Source organism: Conger conger, chromosome 12 (assembly GCF_963514075.1).
Source record: "Conger conger chromosome 12, fConCon1.1, whole genome shotgun sequence".
In the NCBI taxonomy this organism is placed as follows: Eukaryota; Metazoa; Chordata; class Actinopteri; order Anguilliformes; family Congridae; genus Conger; species Conger conger.
Window position 1 is genome coordinate 24,418,327 of NC_083771.1, and position 24,581 is coordinate 24,442,907.

At 42.3% G+C, this 24,581-nt stretch overlaps 1 protein-coding gene across 3 annotated transcripts in view; it reads left to right on the top strand.

The window, feature by feature from the left end:
• The first annotated feature begins 1,426 nt into the window (after nucleotides 1–1,426).
• The window catches only part of il11ra (interleukin 11 receptor subunit alpha), a 44,135-nt gene continuing 20,980 nt past the window's right edge, over nucleotides 1,427–24,581 (top strand). For 2 of the 3 annotated variants that reach the window (XR_009710173.1, XM_061263510.1), the window contains exons 1-2: nucleotides 1,427–1,652; nucleotides 23,585–23,681. Coding sequence is in view for 2 of the 3 variants with exons in the window: in XM_061263510.1 (XP_061119494.1) it covers nucleotides 23,585–23,681 (97 nt within the window). In the remaining variant the exon portion in view is untranslated. The remainder of the gene's footprint in view (nucleotides 1,653–23,584; nucleotides 23,682–24,581) is intronic. The other variant, XM_061263509.1, reaches the window with a different exon arrangement.

Below are 24,581 nucleotides of genomic sequence, written 5' to 3' on the forward strand. Positions count from 1 at the left end.
AACATTCAAGATAACTCTGGTTATTATAGTTTTATATTCTCATTATATTTTCCAAAAAGTCCACACATTTGCAGAATATTACATTTCCATAAGTATGTAGCCCTGTCTCCCTACTCTGCAAAGCTGTGTCAATAACACACTGCTCATATGAATAGTAGCTGTCTCTAAGGGCTTCTAGGTGAGATGGATCCTGGCCTGGCAAGCATCACCAGTGCAATATCAGCCTGCCAGCTTTATCTGTTGCATATCTTGACTAGTTTGGTTAGACCATTGGTTAGAACTGATCATTTTCATTTTTTGCTGGCACCCATTAAACTTTATTCTTACATTGATTTCTCTGACATTTCACATTTGTCAGTGCTTGTTCTTATAAAAAGTACTTTTTGTCTGGAATGGAATATCTTTGAAACCAGATAGCTTGTTAATCATGATCTATACATTGGCAGCATCCATCCATTATCTTAACCCACTTGTTTGAACAGGGTCGCTGGGGGGCTGGAGCCTATCCAAGCATACATTGGGAAAAAGGCAGGTTGGCAGTCCATCGCAGGGCACACACACCATTCACTCACACACTCAAACCTATGGGCAATTTAGACTCTCCAATCAGCCTAACCTGCATGTCTTTGGACTGTGGGAGGAAACCGGAGTACCAGGAGGACTGGTACTCATATCTTTGGACTGTGGGAGGAAACCCACACGACATGGGGAGAACATGCAAACTCCGCACAGAGAGGCCCTGGCCAACCAGGATTCAAACCCAGGACCTCCTTGCTGTTTGATGGCAGTGCTACCCATTGCACCATCCATGCCGGAATTGGCAGCATGTTTAATTTAATTGTCGGACTGATTAAACATTATTAGATCTCATCATTATTATTAATTAGCCATTATTTAACCAGTAAATGTCATTGAGATCCAGAATCTCTTTTTCAAGAAGGCCAACGTACAGCTGCCAACACAGTATCAGTATACAATAAAACGATACAATACATAACATGCAAAACCTATAAAGATATAGAAAATGTGTTTTGATTGATTTAGTTTCTTTAATAATTTACTGCAGATATCATAACCCCATGTTTTCTTAACATTGGGATTATGGCATAATAATACTGAAGTTATCTTTTGTATTGCAGGCAATAGCTTAATGACATTTTGAGTGAAGAAGAGTTTACAATACAGGTGAGAATATGAGTGCTATTGCTCTTTTACTTGACCTAAGTACTGCTTGCTTCGTTTCAGCCAGGGATTAGGTCAGTGGGGTCTGGGTGGGTTTCAACTTTCATCAAGAGTTGTCTTAAATAGCCAGAATGTTGTCTTCAGTTCAGGAGGTAGCAGCAGGCTACATTGGCTAGTGTATGCAAAACAAAGTTTAGGTGCCTGGTGAGCGATGTTGGATCAGGGCTTTCTGAGAGGACATAACAGTTACTGCAAACACTGCCAGCGCCCCTCCCCCATACCCTGGAATCCTACTCCCGTACTTGACAGGAGGCCGTTCCAATATATTTTTTTCTCTTTCGGATCTCATCGTATCCTGCCGTGGGGTTTCTGAGTACGAGGACAAAACTTGGATAAACAAATACTATGGACGGATATACGAAGAAAATACTTCTTTAACCAAGGGGTGTATTCGACCCAGATTTAGTACGGTAAGAGATGTTTGTGGATAACTCTTAGTGGCTGGCTAAAAGTTGTTTTTAGCTAATGTGGAGAAACGCCGAGCGTCAGGGTGTCACGATCGGAATCGTGGAAAAGTTTCCATTCAGCTAGCCAACGTTAGCAAGGACATCGTTTGCAACATACCAGTGCTTAGTTGGCTAGCTAACTAACATTATGATAAATTATGCATGTTATTTAAAAAAAAAAAGTAAGCTATATTTATACAACCTATTCAAAATTGCACTTATTTTAGAGTAAGTTAAGCCTTAGTCAACCGTAGAAGTGTAGCTAGTCAGGTTCTTTCCTGGCACCAACGTTAGATAGTTACTGTACTAGCTAAATTAACATTACAGTAGCGAGCTAAACTCATTACCCGAATGGTAGCTAGCAGCAGATATCCAAGGCTACTTAAGCCAGTATAAATACCTTGCCCTCAGTAGCTATCTATATCCCCCTAACCGTTAACTTAAGATATCTAGCGAACGTTGGCGAAACTTATCTAACTTTAAGTGAAAGTAGCCAATATTAGCTAACTACCTAAACGTCATTTTCATTTCGTGAATCTTAACGTTATATCCGAGCTAACAATAACGATAATAACAATAATAATAATAACGCTATGGTGTATACTTAACTTAGTTGACAAGAACATCGGATTAACTAGCTACGGTTAGTTGGAATATAATCGCTAACGTTAGCGAGCCTAAGTTACTAACTTTAGCTACCGGCCGATATTGATTTATGTTGTGGCAGAATTCGCTCAATGTTTAATTAGCCAATCTAACTTGGCTGTCCAGCTAGCTAGCATAGGACTTCATAACGTTAGCTATCAGGCTAACATAGAATAAGCTAACCAGACAAGTTAATTGTTAATGAATGCATATGCTGTTAACTGAACATGTACTGTGTGTTATAGGGTATACCAGTCATATAGCTAGCTAGCGAGCGCGAGCATCTGGCAGCTGCTGTTGGAGTTGACGATACAATATACAAGTTCATTCCTTACGGAGCACAAGCAAATTAAAATAAGTTGGCTAGCTAGAATTAACTCGCTAGCTAGCTAATGATGTTATTTTCACAGGTCGTTGCTGAAGTTCAGTTAAATTAAGGTGACCATTCGATGTTCAGTTGTTAGAAAGTTCCGTCGCTTTCTTTATACCAGAATGCTGAACATAATTTGACTAATAAATGTATGTCATGTGCATGTCTTCATGTGAAAATTGGCTGCTGTTCTTATCGAGATGCAGCTATGAAGTGCGTCTCTTCCCCTCTGGTCTTCATTAGTTTTGTGCTGCCTTCTTGAGATTAATTGGGTTGTTTCAGGCAATCCGAGGCACAGATGTTTTTTCCTAGAAATGTAGCCTGTAATGAAACGTAATTTACACGGTGCGCCTAAAACTCATTTGAATCCATATTTATCTCCGTTGTCAAGACCAAATTTGCACTCTTCCCTTGGTTATCCTATCTAATACCACCATTGCACAACATTTTATCTGTGATTATGCGTAATTTGTTTGAACAATGTATAATTGTTGCAGCAGGTGAAAAGTGAAACGATTTAGGTTTTGTTTTACATTAAATCCTTTTACGAAGTGTCTTGCTACCTGTTGTTGTTGATCAGTGTTCCACAGGGCTGTGGACATTTCTCATACTGTACGCTCAGCACCTCTACCTGATGCCGTGACTGTGCACTGTAAATTAGGGATGGGCAGCAACAATGAACAACATGCAGATGTCTACGCATGTAAAATATTACAAACGAAAATATATAGCCTATGTTGTTTTATTTAAACCCAACCTCTTCTTGCTTGCTTGAGGATTGTACACATTTTATTATTTGCTTGAGGATTGTACGTATTTTATTACTTGCTTGAGTATTGTACACAGATGAGAGAACCCAGGGTGCATGTAGTGGTGTGTGGCCTCTGTGCCTGTCAGCCTCTGTGCCGGTGTGCCTTGGCCAGTGGTTTTCAGACTCGGTCCTGGGGGACCTCTGTGTGTGTGTATGCTTGGTTTTGTTCCAACCACAATGCCAATCCCAGAATTTTAGCACTATTCATTTTTTTTCTTTTTATGTTTTGAGGGATTGTCTTCCCTCTTAAGCCTCATTCTGTCCGGTATGGTTTTGTGTGTCCTGAAGAATAAAAGTCCCATATTCACGTTGCGCTACATTGCAAGCAGATGCAGTACATCCAATTACAGACGGACCAAATGAAAGACTGAGGTGAATCAATAGCCTTCTAAGTGGTGAAATGTGGATATATGTCCACTAAAACTAACCATTTGGTAGAAAATTAAGAATTCAAAGACCAAACAAATGATAAGATTGCATTGTGTTTTCAAGTTTAAGGGAAAGGTATGAAAGGATTTATCACCGCAACCTTATTGAAGAAGAGATCGGCTGGGGTCTTCTAGAACCTACCAGCCTAGGATAGGCTTATATTGCAAGATAGTATGTACTGTAATGGGTCAAAAATCATATGTGCCTATGTTGTGGTCTTACTTTTAGTTTATAGCACCCACCCTGACTTAGGATATTAGTCCTGACCTGGTTCAGATGTGGAAAATACCAGTTTCCAGTGCAGTTTTTATTCTGGATTTTCTCCCAGAGTACATTTAAAATATATGGACTGGAGGGAAAGTGTGTTATTATTTTCTCATTTAACGGATGGAAATAACCTATTTTTGGTTTGAATGACAATTTTGCTGAGTGAACGATCATTTCAGTAGGGATTCTTAGTTCCATATGAACCCTCCTTATAAGTTAAAAAAAAAAAAAACTGTTGCACTGCAGTTTGCAGAATGTTTCTTGTCTATAAATAGCATTTTTTTTTGCTGAGAGGGCCAGGTAGGTGCCATGATTGAGTTGGCATGGGATGAATGGGCTGTATTTTTCACAGCCTGTTAAACAGGCCTTGTATGCATGGCTTACCTTTAAAGTTTATGTTTAGAACGTTATCTTAAAATGGCTGCCTGTGCTGGCATGCAGGAGATATGCCTGGTGATTGCAAAAGCAGCTGCTTGCCAAAACCTGACGGCAACACTCCCAGTGTACAGTCCTGGTTGTTGTTGCTGTTTTTATTGTTCGCTGTTATTATGCTAAGTCACTTTTAAGTAAACGTGTAAGATTAGTCTTAATGGGGGAAAGTCTTGAGAGTTATTTTCAAAGGTAAAAATAATTTAAGTTTGCATGCATATATTTCTTCTTAGTTTTTAAACTTGTTTATTTATTTTTTATTTTGTGCATCAATGCTTACCTTGTACAAATCACCCGTGACATTTTAGCTGTACTTTTGCTTTGAGAAATCGGTATAGGAATGTGGTCCAGTTGTGGCTGAATTTAATCTGATTTAGGCTAGTTTCCAAACCACCTCTTATTTTCTTGAGGTACTATGGCCTGTGGTAAGTTTGCTTTCTATATTTATTTTATGGGTTTTCATGATTATCACTGCAAAGGTAGTAGAATTTGGTATAAATCTCATGCAACTTGTGTATTTTCACATTTTGGGTATATTTTTGCTACTTCTTTTAGCATATTTTTAGCTAAAGTTTATATTCTCTTGTCCTTCATTCACTAAACTCACCTCATTTAAACATGGGTATGCTATATTTACACTATTCTGTTAAACTTAAATCTGGAAGAATTTATTTTTGACAAACCATGTCAAAGCATGCACATAAAAGGCCCATGCTGTGGGCTTGGGTAAAGACAAGTCGCTGTTTTCCAAAACGTGCGGTGGCAGCCAGCTGCTGCTCTTCACAGCCACAAACGCACCGGGGGTGGAGGAGACCCAGGCATACACGCGCGGCGAGCGCAGCATGGGTCCCAGGATGGCCAGCAATGAGTGCAGAAATCTCTGCCACGCAAAGCCACGTGTGCCACCCCTGCATGGATGCGGGAAGAAATCATTTATTGACTTTTTTTATTCCGGGCAATGTTGAGTAATTCATATCTATCGTATAGGCTAGATTCAAGTACCAGTTCATCATATCTCGTACTGATTTTGAAAGTCAATCTGATTTATCTCAAAAATGCGTATTGTTCGATGCCTCACTGCAGCTAAAAAGATGCTTGCACAAAGATGGAAGCCACCATACTCTATGACCTGGTCTCAGTGGGTGAATAGCCTTAATAGTCCACAACTGCCAATGTCCTACAATGTCTGATTTCACTCTCAGAAATAACAGAGATAAATGTGCTACTGTGTCATTTATAAAATGCAAATCCAGATGGGGAGCTGGAAAAATCATGTATTTTACCTATCCTAGCTGTGAGAGACTGTTTTATTTTATTTTATTTTTTTAGAAGACTTGCTGACCAAAACCTCTTGTTGTGACAGAGTGTTTTTGTTTGTTTGTACGTAATGACGTGTTCTGTATAAGTGTTTGTTGAGTAGGCCTGAGACTGATCCCAGCTTGTCTCCGCTCGCTTTCCTTGTAATTACACTCACTCACAGCACGGCCCAAAACATTCTGAGGTGGGTGATATTTTCTCGCAAGCCCTGCAGAGAGAGAGAGAGCTGTTTTTGGTGAGGAGCTGAGTTTGGCTGGTGTGATTTGGGGTAATTGGGTAGATGATGTTGATACCATGATTAGACTTGTGTATACCATATATTATAATGGCACTTATATGCAGATATAGATATTGTTGTATTGTATTAGATATTGTTTTGTTGTACTTGGGGTATTCTAGCTGCCGACCGTGGTATGCTAGTTTGTAAGTTAATGTATTCAAGGGTTCCGATTGTATCTGTATGGTCACGCTAGGGCTCAGAACTGTTCTGTCCTCTCGGGTCCTCTTCACACTGGTTCTGCACCTTGTTGTATTTCGCTCTGGATAAGAGTGTCTGCTAAATGGCTTTAATGTAATGTATGTAACAATGTTTTTGGGTAATTGCATATACATGTGTAGGAGCTGTGTTGGGGTAGTGTGTTGGGTAATTGGGCAGAGATGTGTTTGGTGAGGAGCTGTGTTTGGGTAGTGTGTTGGGTAATTGGGTTGAGATGTGTTTGGTGAGGAGCTGTGTTGGGGTGTGTTGGGTAATTGGGTAGAGATGTGTTTGGTGAGGAGCTGTGTTGGGGTAGTGTGTAGGGAAATTGGGTAGAGATGTGTTTGGTGAGGAGCTGTGTTGGGGTAGTGTGTTGGGTAATTGGGTAGAGATGTGTTTGGCCCACAGAGGGTTTAAGGCTCCACACAACTGTGACTCATTCCTCCGGCATACAGCAGTCTGCTGCATGGTGTGTAAATCACTGCAGCCCTGTTTGGGCACAGCAGATTCTCCCAAAGCCTTTCGCTCCTCATTGTTCTCCTCCCAGGCTGCCAGGCCCTGCCCTGTGTTCAGAACCAAGTTGGCAGCCTGCGGAGCGAGACAATTAATCAGCCTGGATGGGGCTGTTCTTTATTTATCTCTGCGCCGAATGGGGGCCAAATGTTTACAGACTGGCTGCAGAAAGTTTGGGCCCGGGGAAACGGGGCGACGGTGAATCCCTGCCGCCTGGTTTCCCCGCTACGCTGGTCGGGCAGGATTTTGGGATTACGCCTGGTATCCACGTTGCTCGTTTGATGTTTTCCCAACGCTGGCGTTTAAGGAGCCGCAGAGCCGATAACATCCAGGCGCTCGTTCGGCACGCTGCTCCTGCCCCTCCTTCTCCCCAGACGCGAGGCCATGCTGCAGTTTCTATAAACAGCCCGACACACAGCCTGAGGGCGGGAGCTGGAACTGCTCGCCGATCTGAGCCACTTCCTGTCACTGCTCGCCAATCTGAGCCACTTCCTGTCACTGCTCGCTGATCTGAGCCACTTCCTGTCACTGCTCGCCGATCTGAGCCACTTCCTGTCACTGCTTGCCGATCTGAGCCACTTCCTGTCAGTGCTGGACCCTTCCAAGTGTACCCTACTCTAGGGCTGCCAAAATCTATCCTGATATAGATCATTTAATATCGATATAGCATGTTTTCTGGTAATTCAATAAATAAGTAGTCTGTATAAAATAACCACACGGTAAAGCCTATTTTTGTATACTCCTGTGTGAATGAATTACTTGGCAAATGAAAAGTACTGAGTATTTTCTCATTTTATTAGGAACTTTAATGCAAAGCCTCGCCTACGTCACTTCACTGTGATGCTGCCGTTAAAACCAGGAAAAGACAACGCTTATGCCATATCACTATATTACAATGACTAAAATCTAAGGCTATATCTAATCTCACGTCATGATATCAATATAATATGAATATAGTGCCCAGCCCTGTCCTACACACACACACCCTTTAGGAGTACACATCTCAGGAGTGTCCCACACACGTCCTTTACGAGTACACATCTCAGGAGTGTCCCACACACGTCCTTTACGAGTACCCATCTCAGGAGTGTCTCACACACACACACACACACACACACACACACACACACACACACACACGCACGTGCCCTTTACGAGTACACATCTCAGGAGTGTCCCACACACACGCCCTTTAGGAGTACACATCTCAGGAGTGTGCTGATACCCTGGGACACTGATAAAAGGCATCATCTTTTTTCAACAAAGCATTTAATGTTAGATAATTTTGCTCAATAAATAAATTATAAAATAATAATATTGTTTGTGTTTTCTGTTGTACTGGGTTCACTTCATCAAGTTTTAGGACTGAGATGAAGATGAAGAGATCACATTTTAGATCAAATTCATGCAGACATACAGAAAATTCTAAAGGGTTAGTGAACTTTCTTGCACCGCTGTATATTGAATGAAACATTTTTTTCACCATGGCAGGAGAAGGGAGAGTTGTCTCGAGTTACTCTTGGCCTCTTCCAGTAGAATTGCTCTGATATAAGTTCTGCATCGTTCAAACTTAGGGTGAACTGGTGCACAGGATAACCAGAACATTCACTTCAAATCAGTCAAAAACAGTCTAATCAGTTTTGCTGTGTTAAAGTCACTAAGTGCAGTGCCAGTGCATGGTGCGATAAGGCAGTGCTTCGGTTTGGACTGTGGTTCAGTGAAGATGGGTGCGGTGAACAGTTATAGGGAAAAGAGGCGTTTGTGTGGGATCAGTTATATTGATTTGTGACTACTTGGATAACTTATTTATAAAGTGGCTGTCGAGGTTGTCTTCTTTTTTACGTATCCATAGAAGTGTTGAAAGGGCAGCGGTTTTGAAATAATAATATTGTTTGCTTTCATGCAGATCCACATTTGGCTAGGGCCTGGTTTTGTTTTCCGCGAGGTGCGGGATAGAAATTACCTGGTGATACTACATCGATCCATTAGTGTTATTTTTGTCCTGTATTTTCAATTGTGTATTTGCAGGTTGGCCTATACCTTTTCTTTGTTGATATAACATGGAAAAACAGTTGTGGAATTAATGTGTATATATCAGGATCGTGTTTCTCTATGATCGACTTAAATATGATATTGTTATTTGGATGATTTTGGCTCTATTGATGTTTGTGGCAGGTTCATATTTCTATATCCAGCCCAGTTTGTACTGAAGTCGTAGAAGTCGTTTTTGGGAAGAAGTCGTAGACGTCGAAATGGCAGTCTCCCCCGTCTATTAAATGGTATGTTTTGCTCCAACATTTCTTATTTCGGGCTAGTCTCCGTGAAGTTGTCCGGGAAAGGACAACTTGTATATGGGCAATTCCACAACCTGAGTATGAAAAAATCTTATTAAACTTATTATGTCCCAAACACTTGATTGTCACCATTTTGAAATCTGATAATGTTGGCTAACAAAAATGCTTAAAAAATGATGTATTACTCCCATTGACATTGAAATCAATATCAAGATACAAATATTTTCCAAATTGCTATTGTCATGTTCAGCCAAGCCTCCTGCATTACATGGATATCAAGCTTTCTGTATTAGACTTTAAAATTCACAGTTTTTAGATAGTATAGTCTCTTTATGTCTTTTATGTGTCACATCTTACCAGTTATTTCTCACATTTGTTCTGGCTTAACAATATTATTTAAATAATTAAATAATTGTTTTGGCCCTTCCCCTCAGCCAAGTGGGTGTTATGATAATATGCATTCACATTTCTTATCATGTTAGAAGAGTCTTTTTTTGGGGGGGGGGGGGGGGGGGGGATTTTGTTTGTCATTTTTTGTCCAAATGTCACATCTATAACGCTGGAATTGGCCATTTAACGATATGTTGACTGTTGTAAAAAAGTCTGGAAATATGAACCCACCACAAACTTCCTTCCTCCTCTCTGCGACACATGTCAGCATGTCAGTCCACTCTCCTGGAAGCTGTATTACGGCTAATTTAGCCTTCTCCGATGGAGCCCTGTATCTCACACACACCTGACCAGACACACACCTGACAGAACACTCACCTGACAGGACACACACGTTCAAAACTGAGAGAGTGATAATTGTGTGGGCAGCTATACGTTCCTTGTATCTCTTTACATGTTCAATCATCCATGTTTAGCTAAACCTTTATTTCTCTCAAACTAAGTTGCAGTTGCATTGTTTGTGGTAGTTATGTAGCCTGCTAGTTACATAGCTAAATAAGTTGCTTGCTCATAATATAGTTGGTTATCTAAAGTGAAAACTTCAAAAAGACAAAAAATATAAATAGTGTTGTGTAGCACACTAAAGTCACCTGTTCGAACATTTTCCTTCGAGAACACTACGAAAAGATGGCAGGCTCTGTCGTTTCTGTCACTGTCGGCTTTCCAAAACACTGAACTGTATAACGCTTTATATTACATATTATATTCATAGACTGTGGGGAGGATAAACAGTGGTTTGACGGTGTTTGTTGTTGTAATTCCTCTCTTGTCAGTTAGGAGTCCAAAATTACCTATTGTACCTTTAAGGTACAGTGTGTTGTGGGAGAACTGTATTGTGTCAGTGGCATTGACTGTTTCAGAATGTTATTGACCAGTAATGAGTTTTTAAATGTGTAGTCTAAAACTAAAACCTACAGTTGTAAGCCTATGTTCGAAAAGCTGTATTTGTAAAACTGATAGCTGAGACATTATTGCACAGGAAAACTGTAGAACAAATGCACAGCCATTTAACATTTTCCATGGTGTATCCATTGGACATTTTTCCCTCTATATTTAACTCAGAATTGTGATGATTTTTATGACCTTCCATGTTTGTTGTGTATCCAAAGTGCATGGAAAGCTGTAATTTTGTCAGATATCCAGACTAAGTATTTCCACATGGCTGTTTGGAAGGGTTTATGTCTTTAGGGCTGGGTTAAGAAACAAAGAGATTTCTTAAAAAGTCCTACAGAGCATAGATTTGGGGTACAGAGAAGTAGTGTTATACTTTGCATCTTCTTCCTAAATGTTCGGTTGAATGAATATCACTCCTTGGATCTCATGCATATACACTCACTGAGCACTTTATTAGATATTTATTAGACTTATTTGATACTTGCGGGAAAGAAATTGTAAAAACGAGACGTTTTCAGAGATGTTAGGCGGTTGGAACTATAACCACTAACTAAGACTGCTTCAGAGTTGCTGTAAGGTGTATTTCTCTTCACTTTGAAGGAGGGAGGCTACTAACTAATAGGCTTCATGTGAACATTTTATGCTAGCATGGAAACTGAGCCAATGAACGCACAAAAATTTAAATGAAATCTCGTCTTAAGTCTGGGTAAGTCGGAAAAAAGGTATATTTCCCAAAATGTTAAGAGTATTTTAAGACCCGGGGTCATATGCTCATTACCATATGAGTTTATTTGAATTGCTTTTGTTTATATGATGCAGAAGTGAGAAATGGCCTCAGTAAGAGTTGAGTGGTAACCTGAGGGCAAAGTGCCTGTAATGGAAACCAATGCTCTTAAAGGTGAATGCACTTGTGCTCTGTAATTGTCCAATGTGTTTTGTGTTTAGTGTAGGCTAAAAAAGGCCCTGCATACCAGCCTGCCCACCTGTAATGGTTTCAGGCTGTGTTGCCTACACGTGTGTGGCTCTGAGCTCATTCTCCAGGCAGGTTTATTTACCTCGCATTGCTCTGCCTGTCTGATTTACAGCCTCTCTGGTTTTCTGCAGAATCCAGGGTGTGCTGAACGGCTGTGTGTGTGTGTGTGTGTGTGTGCGTGTGTGTGTGTTTTTTCTGTCCAACTGAATTCCCCAATGTGGAATGATTAAAGCATTGTTTTAGAATCATTCGGTACGGTATGTCTGAATCCTGTACTGAAATCCTCTGCCAGTTGTTTAGTGTCCTTTAAAAACTTCATTTTTAAAATTCCAAATTGGTAATAGGTTTTTGAAGCACTGTATTTAGACGCTGATAAGTCCAACAGAGGAAGTACAAACGGGCCATTGTGTTCTGCAGAAGCGAGGAAAAGACAAGTCTGGAAGCACAGTCATTAGGCCGGGGCCTCGGGGAAGTGGCTAATTCCCCCCCGATTGCCCGGCTGTGAACCCCCTTCCAGAGAAGACTCAGTAGTACAGTACTTTCCAGTCTGCCTCAGTAGTACAGAACTTTCCAGTCTGCCTTCTGCCTCTTGCACAATACCACAAAATTTGGCATTTTGCATTTCATTTGCAAAGTTGTTGCCAACCCAAGATCTCAGTATATTTATATGTGTGGTAGAACTGATCAATTGGCGTCTAACATGCAGAATGACTCAGTACCATCCCCTCATTCTGTTTGTGTGGAAGAACATTGAACGACAAGCCTAATTTATTAAGTACAGTAGCACTAGAGTTGGGTAGCGTTCGGCTTTTATTGATTGCAGTTCCTAAACGAACTAGATATCATTATTACTCTTATTATTTTATCCTCTGGTAAAATGCAAGTTTTCAGAATTCAAAGTCAAAATGTATTATCTAATCACTCAGTCATGGTGGTCTTTTTTATGCGGAAATCCAGAGATTCATTACCTTTGGTCTGTCCCTTCTCCATAACATACATGACTTTAGGTTTTTGTTTAATGGAGAGCGCAGCCCATTTTCTTTTACAGGAAACATTCTCAGTGGACTGTGTACTTTTGCACAGTAGCCTCCTGGAATTCTATGCTGATTCAATGAGGCTACTCCAGACGCCATAATTCATTGCAAACAGAAACTAGATAACAGATAAAGTTTGTATTTATGGTGCAGTAAATGTAATAGGAATATAACAGGCACACATCGTTTTGATGTCAGTGAGTTCTCTGCTATAGAAAAACAGTCTGCATAATGCCGGTAGTGTGCTTCTTAGAAATGATTTAGCCTCTTCATAGAAGGCACTGACATCAAAGGGAAATATGATGGTCCTGTTTGTGTCTTACAATCTTCTGTTACTGTTACAGTACTATAGAAATAACCTACGATGGTCCTGTTTGTGTCATACAATCCCATTACTGTTACAGTACTATAGAAATAACCTATGATGGTCCTGTTTGTGTCATACAGTCCCGTTACTGTTACAGTACTATAGAAATAACCTACGATGGTCCTGTTTGTGTCATACAATCCCGTTACTGTTACAGTACTATAGAAATGACCTACGATGGTCCTGTTTGTGCCATACAATCCTGTTACTGTTACAGTACTATAGAAATAACCTACGATGGTCCTGTTTGTGTCATACAATCCTGTTACTGTTACAGTACTATAGAAATAACCTACGATGGTCCTGTTTGTGCCATACAATCCTGTTACTGTTACAGTACTATAGAAATAACCTACGATGGTCCTGTTTGTGTCATACAATCCTGTTACTGTTACAGTACTATAGAAGTAACCTACGATGGTCCTGTTTGTGTCATACAGTCCCGTTACTGTTACTGTGCTTGATCAAAAAATCTACAAAAAATGTTTCTAGTTTCTGTGTGCAGTGAATTCTGGAAGCTTTAGTTAAACACTGACTAGACTGTAAACTGTTTTCAAGGTAATGTATACAGAGGTGGAAGCTGAAATGGCACGTCTGCGTGCTCCATTAACCAGGGCAAGCAGCTGCACATATACATGCGAGTCCTCCGGAATGTTACTGACAACGTGGTGAGAGCATTCTTGTGCATACGTACAGCTTTCATATTACCCAGCGGCAGGGCTCTGGCTCGCTCTGTCATCAGCGAGAGGGAGAGTTACTCAGATCATATCCCCAGTGTTTGCATCGTCATCCGCATGTGGTCAAACCATTGCTCAATTTATGGATGCGTCTTTCTTTTAATATTAGACTCTCTAAATAGGTTCTCTGCATAACTATAGTATTCCATTATAGGCTGTGTGACTACCTGCGTTTCTATCGTACTGCTTTCCTATGGCTTTTTATATGTGCTTTCAACTTATTTAAAAATGGCCTGCAAAGCAAGGGCAGATTTCTCACTACATAAAAGGACAGCCTTTTCTGTGTTCAGACTTCGTATCTGAACTTTCCTCTTTATGTTCAATGCCTTTTTAATGTTAAATACTGCTGATGAATGCTTTGCAGCTGTGAAAGTCAGAGAAAGCTCTAGAATAGCCTCCCTATCAAAGTTTGAAGCCTGGTTTCCTTTCTCCATGTGCCAAGGCATTTCCTGGCATGAGTGAAGTATGCACTCGTGGCTCTGTACAGAGAATTATGTGCCCAGGAAGACCACCAGGCACAGCTCAAACTAAAAACAAAAGTACAGATGATTTTTATTGATTTATTTGACTTTCTTTGAAAGGGCTGTGCAGTCAGATGTCCTGCTTCTGAAGACCAGCTCTGAATGCTGAGCCACCCCGTGTATGCATTGGTCTGACTGCTGGATGTTGATGGTGAGAGTGTTGGGCTCTGACAGTGTTTGGGGTCTCCTGGAGAGTGTTTGACTCTGATGGTGTTTGGGGTCTCCTGGAGAGTGTTTGGCTCTGATGGTGTTTGGGGTCTCCTGGAGGGTGTTGGGCTGTGATGGTGTTTGGGGTCTCCTGGAGGGTGTTGGGCGGTGATGGTGTTTGGGGTCTCCTGGAGGGTGTTCGGCTCTGATGGTGTTTGGGGTCTCCTGTAGAGTGTTGGGCTCTGATGGGGTTTGGGGTCTCCTGGAGAGTTCTGCTGGAACAATAAGGCTCCAGGAGGCCCACAGGAGGCAGCACTACCGTCGTCTGTCGATGACTCACTCATTTTACCCGCCCGTTGGGCTTTACAATGGACTGCCAAACGTATTGTTTGAGCGGTTATTGATGGCACTTAAGGGCTCATTCTCATCCTGACCCTTTGAGACAGCTGGGCAGAGCTGATAGCCCGCATCGCTACTCGCTACACCCTTCCTCATTCGACGGTGGGGGTAAAGTTATGAGTATGTAAGCGAGAGTGAGCTTGTGTACAGGCCGAGGGAGTGTTAATCTGTTCAGCTCTTCTGCAGAAGTATTTGGGCTGGAGTTCAGAACAGTGAACACAATGATTCACCCTCCTTAAGGAAGACCCTGAAAGCTTATGTCATTTGTCAGCTCAGGCAAAGGAACAACTTGGTTGAATTGTGACTCCTGGAAGTGTAGGTGGCTCAATACCTGCCCAACGCTGGGACGTTTTATCCCTGTTTTGGAGCTGCAGTGCTTGCCTAAAATGGCTTGCCTCTGTGTGTTTGCATGTTTTTAGCCACATGTCAGGAATGTCATCGCTGGTGTAGTTTTGGGCAAAGGTGACGTGTGAAGTTGTCTGACAGATAAGTGGCCATGGGGAAGGGCACTATAAGAGGCTGAATACTGGATTACCCAAGCAGTCGTCCTCACTCCTGGTCCTGGAGAGCCACAGGGTGTGCTTGGGTCCTCACTCCTGGTCCTGGAGAGCCACAGGGTGTGCTGGGGTCCTCACTCCTGGTCCTGGAGAGCCACAGGGTGTGCTTGGGTCCTCACTCCTGGTCCTGGAGAGCCACAGGGTGTGCTGGGGTCCTCACTCCTGGTCCTGGAGAGCCACAGGGTGTGCTGGGGTTCTCACTTTTGGTCCTGGAGACGCAGCCCTCAACCTCTGACTTTAGAAGTAGGACTGAATGCATTAATAGCTCATGAGATTTTTCATTTTCTTATGCTTTCTGATTGAATTGAAACCTAATGTAATCTTTAGAAAACAACATGCAGTCCTGATCATGTAGGTCAGGGATCATCAAATCGCAGCCCTCGAGGTTGCTGGTTTTCCACCCTTTACCTGGGAGTCAGGTGTGGAGACAGTCTGGCCAATCTGTGGAACTAATTGTTCAGCTTATTACCTGGGAGAAAGGAAACGGGGCCAGATTTGGATTGGAGGTCCAGATGTGATGCTGGCTGATGCTCACTGTTACCATGCCCTGCCGGGTCCCTTTGAGCCTGCAGCTCCGATGGGCTCGACCCGCTCGTTTTGGGGTTCCTCAGGCTACGCTGGCATTCCCAGCATTCCGGGCGCTCCTGTGGTGCGGTGCGGCGTGGGGTGGGGTCGGGTGGGGAGGGGTGGGGAGGGGAGCACAGTGTTTGGTTTACAGGCACATGCCGGGCAGGATTGAACACGCTGTGCCTGCACTGCACACTGGGTGGGTTCAGTGCCACGACGGTAACTCAGGTACTCTGGGGACACAAATCTATTTAAAATGACTTTTTACAGCAATTTATAGTTAGAAAAAACAACCACAAAAAAAACAATTTAACACCATTAATTAGCAACTTCAGTCACAAGAATTCTGACCGTTTGGGACTTATGTTAAAGCTGTTTTTGCGTGGGTTTACTCTGGGTTCCCTTCCGCACTCTAGGACATGCATGTTAGGTTTGGTATTCTGCTGCCATTGCCCTTTTATTTATTTTTTACACTGAGTGTCCCATCTCACCATCCCTTGACTGTTTTAGCTTTGTGTGCTGGGTTTTGATAGCATGTGACATTTCTCCTGTACGACGTCAGCGCAGCAGCCATCTCCATACAGCTGCAGCTCCTGCTCTAGTCAGTAAATCCTTCAGCTGAACCGTTTACAGCTTTCCAGGCTCCGTGCCCAGGCCCTGGGGCCCGGGCCTGTGTGGCCCTGACTGGGCCGCTTTCGCTTCGGCTCACAGCCTTTCCTGGTACTGCTTCCTGCTCTGGCGCTTGCTCCCGGGGCAGGGCCGTGACCCAGGGACCACTGCGGCCTGGAGCCAGAGCCCCACGAGAGCACGTGCTGGCGGCCATTTTGTGGAGAGGAACCGTTCCCCTGTACCTCAGTTTGTGGTTGGGATCGTTTACTTGAGCAAAATACTCGCCAGCAGATTCTTCAATATTTAGCAAAATGTTGAAGCTTTTATCAAAGAGTGCTGTCATGTGGGCTTTTCTTAAAGCTGGGCGTACTCTTGGCTGGCTTTGGCGAGTTCAAATGAAGTAAACAATGTAAAAGGACTCGCCTGTGGAGAAAACAATACTCTGCATTGTCTCCAGCTTCCGCTGTGTGCGGATCCCCCCTGGATAAACTATTTGAGATGTTTGCTTGCTGAAAATCGTTGTGGAGCTCGCCTGCTCTGCCTTATTTTGGTTTTGTGAAATGAGCGTCTCCTTGTCTCATTGAGCGGACGAACACACTATCTTCTCTTAATTTCCCAGCGCTAAATAAAGTGAAGCGGATTCTTCTCAATCATCCTCTTCCATCTGCCAAAGTGCCTGCCCTTCCCTGCTGCCAGTGACGTTCTCCGTTTCAGTGGGGCATGTTTGTTTCCCATGGTTATCCCAACCACACAGTCTATCTGCGTCCCGCGTGGAGTGTCACCAGATGCACAGTGTGAAGCCGTGATGAGTGTACACACACATTTGTGTGCTGTGCCGTCCTTGGCTGTGGTTCAATTTCGGCTGAGTTTTCCCTTCGTATCAAGTAGCTGTAAAACAGGTTTTAGGTTCAAGTTTAATTGTAATAGTTTAGTGAAAATGGCAGAATGTGCCTCCCCTCTGCATGTGGCCTGTCATCTCTCCTCTGTCCCCCTTCAGTCCTGTGGTTGGAGCCCAGTCTCCTGACTGAATTGTGATAAGCAGCATTTTTGGGATGGTGTGGTTAGCAGCTCCCTGCTACAGCCATCTGAAACAGAGACCTCGCTTTTCACTGTACTGTATCACAGTGAGCGTCAACACCACATCACGTTTACATATTGTTCTTCAGCTTTCATGCTCTGTACGTCAGGGTATGATGTACACACTGGCCAGAGTGACTTGTGAATTTTAAATATCACCCACTTTCAGCACTGTAGCTAGATTTTGCTCAAAATAAATCTTTTTTTTAAATTTATATTTAGTCTTCATAACCATACAAACACATCTTAAACACATCATATATTCCAAAAAATTGTACAATTGTAATAATTGTGTGGTTACACCAAAGTTTTTCCATCCAGAATTTTACGCCTTTGTCTAGATTTGTCTAGATAGAACCTTATTTTAAATTGATTTGGATATCCAACCAGACTGAGCCTCTCCCTGTTTTTTTATTCCTGTTTCTGGTGGTTATGGGATTAAAGCTCTCTGACTGAATGGTAATGCCACCTGAAAGCTGAAAGGTCATTCAGCAGGCTTGCGGTTGAAAGAGCCGACCGAGTCCTTCAGTTCAGGATTAACTGTTCCAGTGTTCAAACCACCTATCTTTACCTTGGACAGCTGGTCCCTCTTTTTCAAAGGTAATGTGTTGATGAAAATGCATGGCTCTTTGTTCAGTAAGGCCGTGTTCAGTCGGCGTTAAGCTCTTCCTTTGACATCAGAACACTGTGCTGCAGAGAGGAGAACAATACCGGGAGATGGGACGCTTGTTTTGTTTTTTCTTTTAATTTCTATCAAATTAGAGCAGTCTGCTCTTCATCGCTCCAGTTTTTTCCGGCTAAATGCTTTGCAGATGTGTGCAGAACACAAAGGAGCGTGCTGCCGAAGCCCTCATAGCAGAGCGGAAAGCTGGACAGAGGGTTTGTTAGTAATGCGAGCAGTATTCAGTCATATGGCAATCATCTTGCTCGATTCCGTCTTTGGCTCCCCTGGTTAATTGGAATGTAACTCTCCCTGCTTTCTGCACCAGTATGAATATGAAGCCAGAGATTGGCTGGGCTTAAGGAGAGGCTTCGGAACTGGGGTTACGCGGTATGGAAATTCTGGGGCTCACCGCCCGCGCTTGGCTGGCTGCATCATCCCATGCCGATACCTCCCTGCTTTAGATTATCGCTCCAATGCAAATGGCAACCAAGCTTTCTGCATTTGTGGAGGAACCCGATAAGCTCAGACGTCAACAAAATATTTAAATTTGCATACTTTATTATGAAACATGAGAGTAGAAAGCTGCTGGTTCTCTGTGTAATCTTCTCTGTGTTGTGTTCGCTGTGTAATCTTCTCTCTGTTGTTGTGTTCGCTATGTAATCTTCTGTGTTGTTGTGGTCGTTGTGTAATCTTCTCTGTGTTGTTGTGTTCACTGTGTAATCTTCTGTGTTGTTGTGGTCTCTGTAATCTTCTCTGTGTTGTTGTGTTCGCTGTGTAATCTTAACTGTGTAATCTTCTCTATGTTGTATTCACTGTGTAATCTTCTCTGTGTTGTTGTGGTCGCACTGTAATGTTCTGTGTTGTGTTCTCTGTGTAATCTTATCTGTGTTTGTGTTCACTGTGCAATTTTCTCTGTGTTGTGTTCTCTGTGTAATCTTCTCTATGTTGTGTTGTTCTTATTGCCAGCCAGTTCTTTTCATGTTCTTTTCATATTAATCATGTCCATGGCTTACTGACCGGCTGTTCATTTCCTTCTTAAAATTCAGAGCACTGAATTAAATTTGTGGAGCATATGTTCTTTTAAGTGCAATGCTGTCTGCCTGTGGTAAAGTTCTCACTCAGTCCAGCCCTGATCGTTGAATTTATTAACCTAATTACTTTATATTTCAGCAGTAATCAGTGCAATTTCCATGGGTGGAATTCTGGAAAAACTGTATTCAAGATCTCAAAAACACTTTTTTTTAAATGAGTAGAGTTGATAGAACAGCATAGAACCCTATTAATCACATTTTATAGTGTCTTGGGTCTCATAAACCTAAACCACAGACATCCACATGCAGAATATAGCAGGTTTTAATTAGCACAATCGGTAAGAATGTGGTTGACTAGCGTCCTGACTGCTGGCAGCCTTCTTGGCTGTAATCTGGAGAGGCCTTTGCATCCTGACTGCTGGCAGCCTTCTCAGCTATGACCTGGAGAGGACTGCAGGACAGAGGTGGAGCTGGAATGAATATTAATGTCCAATGAAGCTGAGAATGTTTAAAGACAGACAGAGGCCTCAGTGGCGCTTCATGTGTTGGTCTAAGCATGGAAAGCTGCTGAGATGGTCATTTGGCAGTGGCAGACTGGTTGCCCTTCTCTGAACCTTTTCCCGTGCCCCTTTTGGTGAATCTCAAAAAATTAGAATATCGTGGAAGAATATTAGAATATTTAGTTCAAAAAGTTAAACTTTCATATATTCTAGATTCATTACACATAAAGTGAAATATATTAAGCCTTTTTTGTTTTAATCTTGATTACGGCTTACAGCTCATGAAAATCCAGTATCTCAAAATATTAGAATATTATATAAGACCAATCAAAAAAAGGATTTATAATACAGAAATGTCGACCTTCTGAAAAGTTCATTTATGCACTCAATACTTGGTTGGGCAATAATGGGGAAGACTGCTGACTTGATAGTTGTCCAGAAGACACTCGTTGACACCCTCCACAGAAGGTCAGGCTGAAAGGGCTGGCTGTTCGCAGAGTGCTGTATCAAAGCATATTCATGGGAAGATGACTGGAAGTGAAAAGTGTGGTCCTTCCTACTTGTGGAAGTCTTACTGGATTACTTTAGTAGCTAGATTCCAAACTGTTAGCTAAGCCCACTAGCTTTGTATGAAGTTATACTGACAGGCCTGTAGTCTCCTCGATCGGTACGGTCCCCTTTTTTATATATTGGTATTATATTACCTTGTTATATCTATGGATGACTGGATTCTTGTGTTTCAGATTGTTGGGCTTCAGCTCTTTGCTTGTCTCGTCCCGTTGCTGCCAGTTGACTCCATCTGAAACAGTGTTGACTGCTTGCATGTTTTTTTGTTTCTCTTGCTTGCTTTTTTCTCCTCCACAGTTTTTCTCCAAACTCTGTCTTGCTCGCTCCTCATCTCCCATAATCATCTTCATGGTGCTAACCAGGGCTCCAAGGAGCACGCTCCATGCTCACAAGTGCACACTAATGTATCCCATTCAGTCGATGTTCGTCTAAATAGTTTTTGCAACTTTCATGCGTGAATCCTCCTGAAATAGGAGCACTGTAGAGCCCTGTAGATGATCAATGCAGTTTTTTATCGTTAGTTTAAACAAGTCCTTTGTCATTTGATTAATTCCCTGAAATTAATCATGTATTCATATCTCTCTGAGGCAAAGGTCTGCCCTTACATGGGCTTGTCAAGTGTATGGTTTGAGTCACAGAATGAGTATGTTCTACCCATAAGACCTGCCAACCTGCTGTTCTTCAGCGCATTAAAGGCAAAAAGGGAAGACCTAGCCCACGCTCCTTTTCAGGGTGACTCGTAAATGGTATATGGTTGGCATTTATATGACATTAATGGCATTTGGCAGACGCTTTTAACCAGAGCGACATACAGTTGATTACACTAAGCAGGAGACAATCTTCCCCTGGAGCAATGCAGGGTTAAGGGCCTTGCTCAAGGACCCAACGGCTGTGTGGATCCTATTGTAGCTACACCAGGGATCAAACCACCGACTTTGCGGCTCCCAGTCATGTACCTTAACCACTACGCTACAGGCTGCACTCCAGATTCCAGCCTCGTCCACCTGGAATGTCTCTCCCACCCTCGGTTAACTTGCCCATTAGTTTTGAAAAACACATTGCTTACACTCTGTATCCTTGTAGTCAGGTTTTTATCTACCGCATGGAAACTGCATGGCTCTGTTGCTGTCATATCAACATTGAAGAGATAACATTGACGTTTTTTTCCCCCGGAAGCATTTCACTTTGGCTCAGAAAACTGCAGGTGTGCTACCGCATCAGGTAAGACTGAGAGAAATCTAACACCGCATGCCAGAGACAGTTGTTACTACACAAAGAAAATAGTTATGCCACGTTGGCTATATCGGCCAGCCCTAGGCCTGTCTTAGTGAGCTGGCTGGATGCGAATAACCTATTGCCAGTACTGTGTACTTTACAGTACAGGAATTGGTTAGTCAGTTGGACTTGCTATCAGTAGGTTGCAGGTCCAAATACTATCCTTAGAAGAGCACAGCCTTTAATCTTAGCATGGTGGCTAGCTGACGTGCCTTCAGTGCATCCCAAAACTATATTAAATGCATGTGTTAAAATGGCACCAGATAGGATTGTCTGCTTGGCCAATAAATCCAATCTCATGCCAAATGAATGCTGAAGTGTAATCTGATGCGCTGGGTTTTTGCCTGGTTTGTTAGTAAGTGCGCATAGATAGGCCTCTCTTGATTGCAGCGGGTCAGAACACTGCTGATGGCTCAGGAACGAGAGACCTCGTGTTGGAAGTGATAGCGCGTTTGTCAGGGATGTTGTACAGGCCTCGTTTGTGTAAACATGCGAACAAAAACAAGCTGCTTGCGTCCCTGGCTTCTCTCTGCCCTTGTTCCAGATGGTGGAAGGACATTCTGCAGTCAGATAAACTGGCTGTTTTCTGCATACATTTAAAACACCTTTCAGACCAAACCTCATTCTATCCATTTAACGATATAAAAGAACGATTCTGTGCCGTTCTCTGGTTGGTCTCGGGCGTTCACCTTGACTGTGGCATTAAATAATTGTGGCTGTCCCTGTGGAGTTTGCGTACCCTGTTGAAAGCTCTTTTTTAAGTCTCTTTCGCTCAGAGCATCTGCTGAATTGTAAATTGTGAAGTCATTGGTGCAGGCAGCTTCCTCTACTAATGGAAAAGTATCACAGAATATAAAAAAAACTACTAATGAAGGCAAATCATTAGTTTTGCCTTCTGAACGGAGGTGGGTAATGTGGAGTATTAGCAGAACGGAAGGGCTATAAAACCAGCTCTGAGGATGGGTCAAACGAGGCCTTTCAAAGCTTTGGTTTCAAACAGTTTCACAGGAATGAAGAAGGTGTCATTTCCCAAATGTCAACGAATTTACGGTTTGCTGCTTATTGGTATGGCGCTGAAATAAACTGCATATCATTTCTTCTAAGTACATAATTCATTTAAGTACATATCATAAAGCTATAAACATGTCATTTTTTTATTATAATGGAGCTAATCTATCAAGCCGTGGCCCACTGCTTCACAGCTAATTACAAAAACATTTTCCCTGTGACCACAACATAGACCAGATGACTTCACAGAGGAAAGACACAACCATACAGGAGTGTGTGTGTGTGTGTGTGTGTGTGTGTGTGTGTGATAGAGAATGTGTGCGTGATAGATAGTGTGTGAGTGAGTTGTGTGTGTGTGTGTGTGTGTGTGTGTGCGCGCGTGTGCGTGTGCGTGAGACACTGTGTGTGTGAGTGGAGGCGTATTGCCCTACCTGTGTGTAATCTGAAGTGAAGGGGTGTTTGCTCTATATTTGTGCAGCATAGAGATCATATTTGTTTTTACGGAGGAAGGAAAGACAAACGGGAATAATGGACCCATCTGGCAAACGATGGCTTGTGGAGCCTTTCTGCCGTGTCATCTTTAGCCAGGCTGCTCCTGAAGACGTCTGGTTGTTAGGCAACCCTGGACTGGGATGGATGTGGTTTGGTTCAGATTTTTCTGACCTGTTATTGCCAGCGTCATTAGCATTGTAGCTGCTGCTGCTGATGTTTATAACACTCCCGTTAAACATGACTAATGGCAGAATAGCAAGCCATAAATTGCATTTGTTCGTTTGTTTACGGCTTCGTTACTGATTACCCTTGTTGCTGAACAGTGTGTTATAACGCCACGAAAACAGAATCAGAACTGCTGTGTTGCAATAACGCAAGTTCACTTTAACTGCGTGAAGACCATTTTGTAACACACTTTTAATGTGTGTCCACGGTATTGAAAAGTGGTGGTTTGAGCCGCTGGTTTCTCACTTTCAGATGCCCGGTAAAGCGCCATGTCCCGGAGGTCTGATAGTCATTGGCATCATGGCTCTCTGCGCTGCCCATACCCGCTCGGAGATATGGAGCAATGAAGGTAAGGAGAGGGCATTTTACTCATCCTCTCTTTCTACGGCATGTCTGTCATATCTTTTCAGCTCTAACATCTGGGCTTTGTTTAGTATTTGTGTACAGTGAAGGATATTATAGCTATGTAAAGAAGTAACTTCACTACTTACTGGATTAACAGTGACTGGTATGACAAATTAGTTTTTGAGGGTTGTTGGTCTAAAAAAAAGAAAATGCATTTTTTTCAAGTCAGCTTGTACAGAGACATTATGTTGCATGTGCATATTGCATGATTACCAAAGAAATGTGCCTAATGTTCTGTTCTTTGCTATTGGAACCACTGTGTAAATTGCGTTGAAGCTGAAGTGTACGCTCTTGCTTAAGACACAGACTATACCCACCATTATCAGGCTGGCAGGTCCCCTGCTATCTGAATGTCTCAGAGAACCATCATCAGATACAAAAATGTACGGGCCAATGGAAATAAAACATTAAACCCCCAGAACTATCAGTGAACCCCAGAAAGTGAATGTCATTTTAACTGTTATGTAGACAAATCTTTAGACTATTTATTAATTTATTTATTTATTAATAAATATTAATAAATATCTTTGGTAAATGAATAATTCCATGTGGTAGTATGTCTATGAAAAAATCTATTTGTGTATATCTATATTTGAGGTTGGATATAAACATTTTTATATTTGACTTCAGTTTCGGCGTTGGTTTCTTTTTTCCTTTCCGGAATTTCCGGAAGGTTTTCTGGAAGGTCAGTTTGGATTGCAGTGGAGCTGCAGTGAAACAGGACCCTGCCATCCTGTGGGATTTAGCCCTGCGGCATTAGCCCAGTTAAAGGAGCTTATGTGCTTTTTACCCCTTTCAAAGCCCCCCAAGGTTTACTGTTAACTCTGCTCCTGGCCCAAAGGTG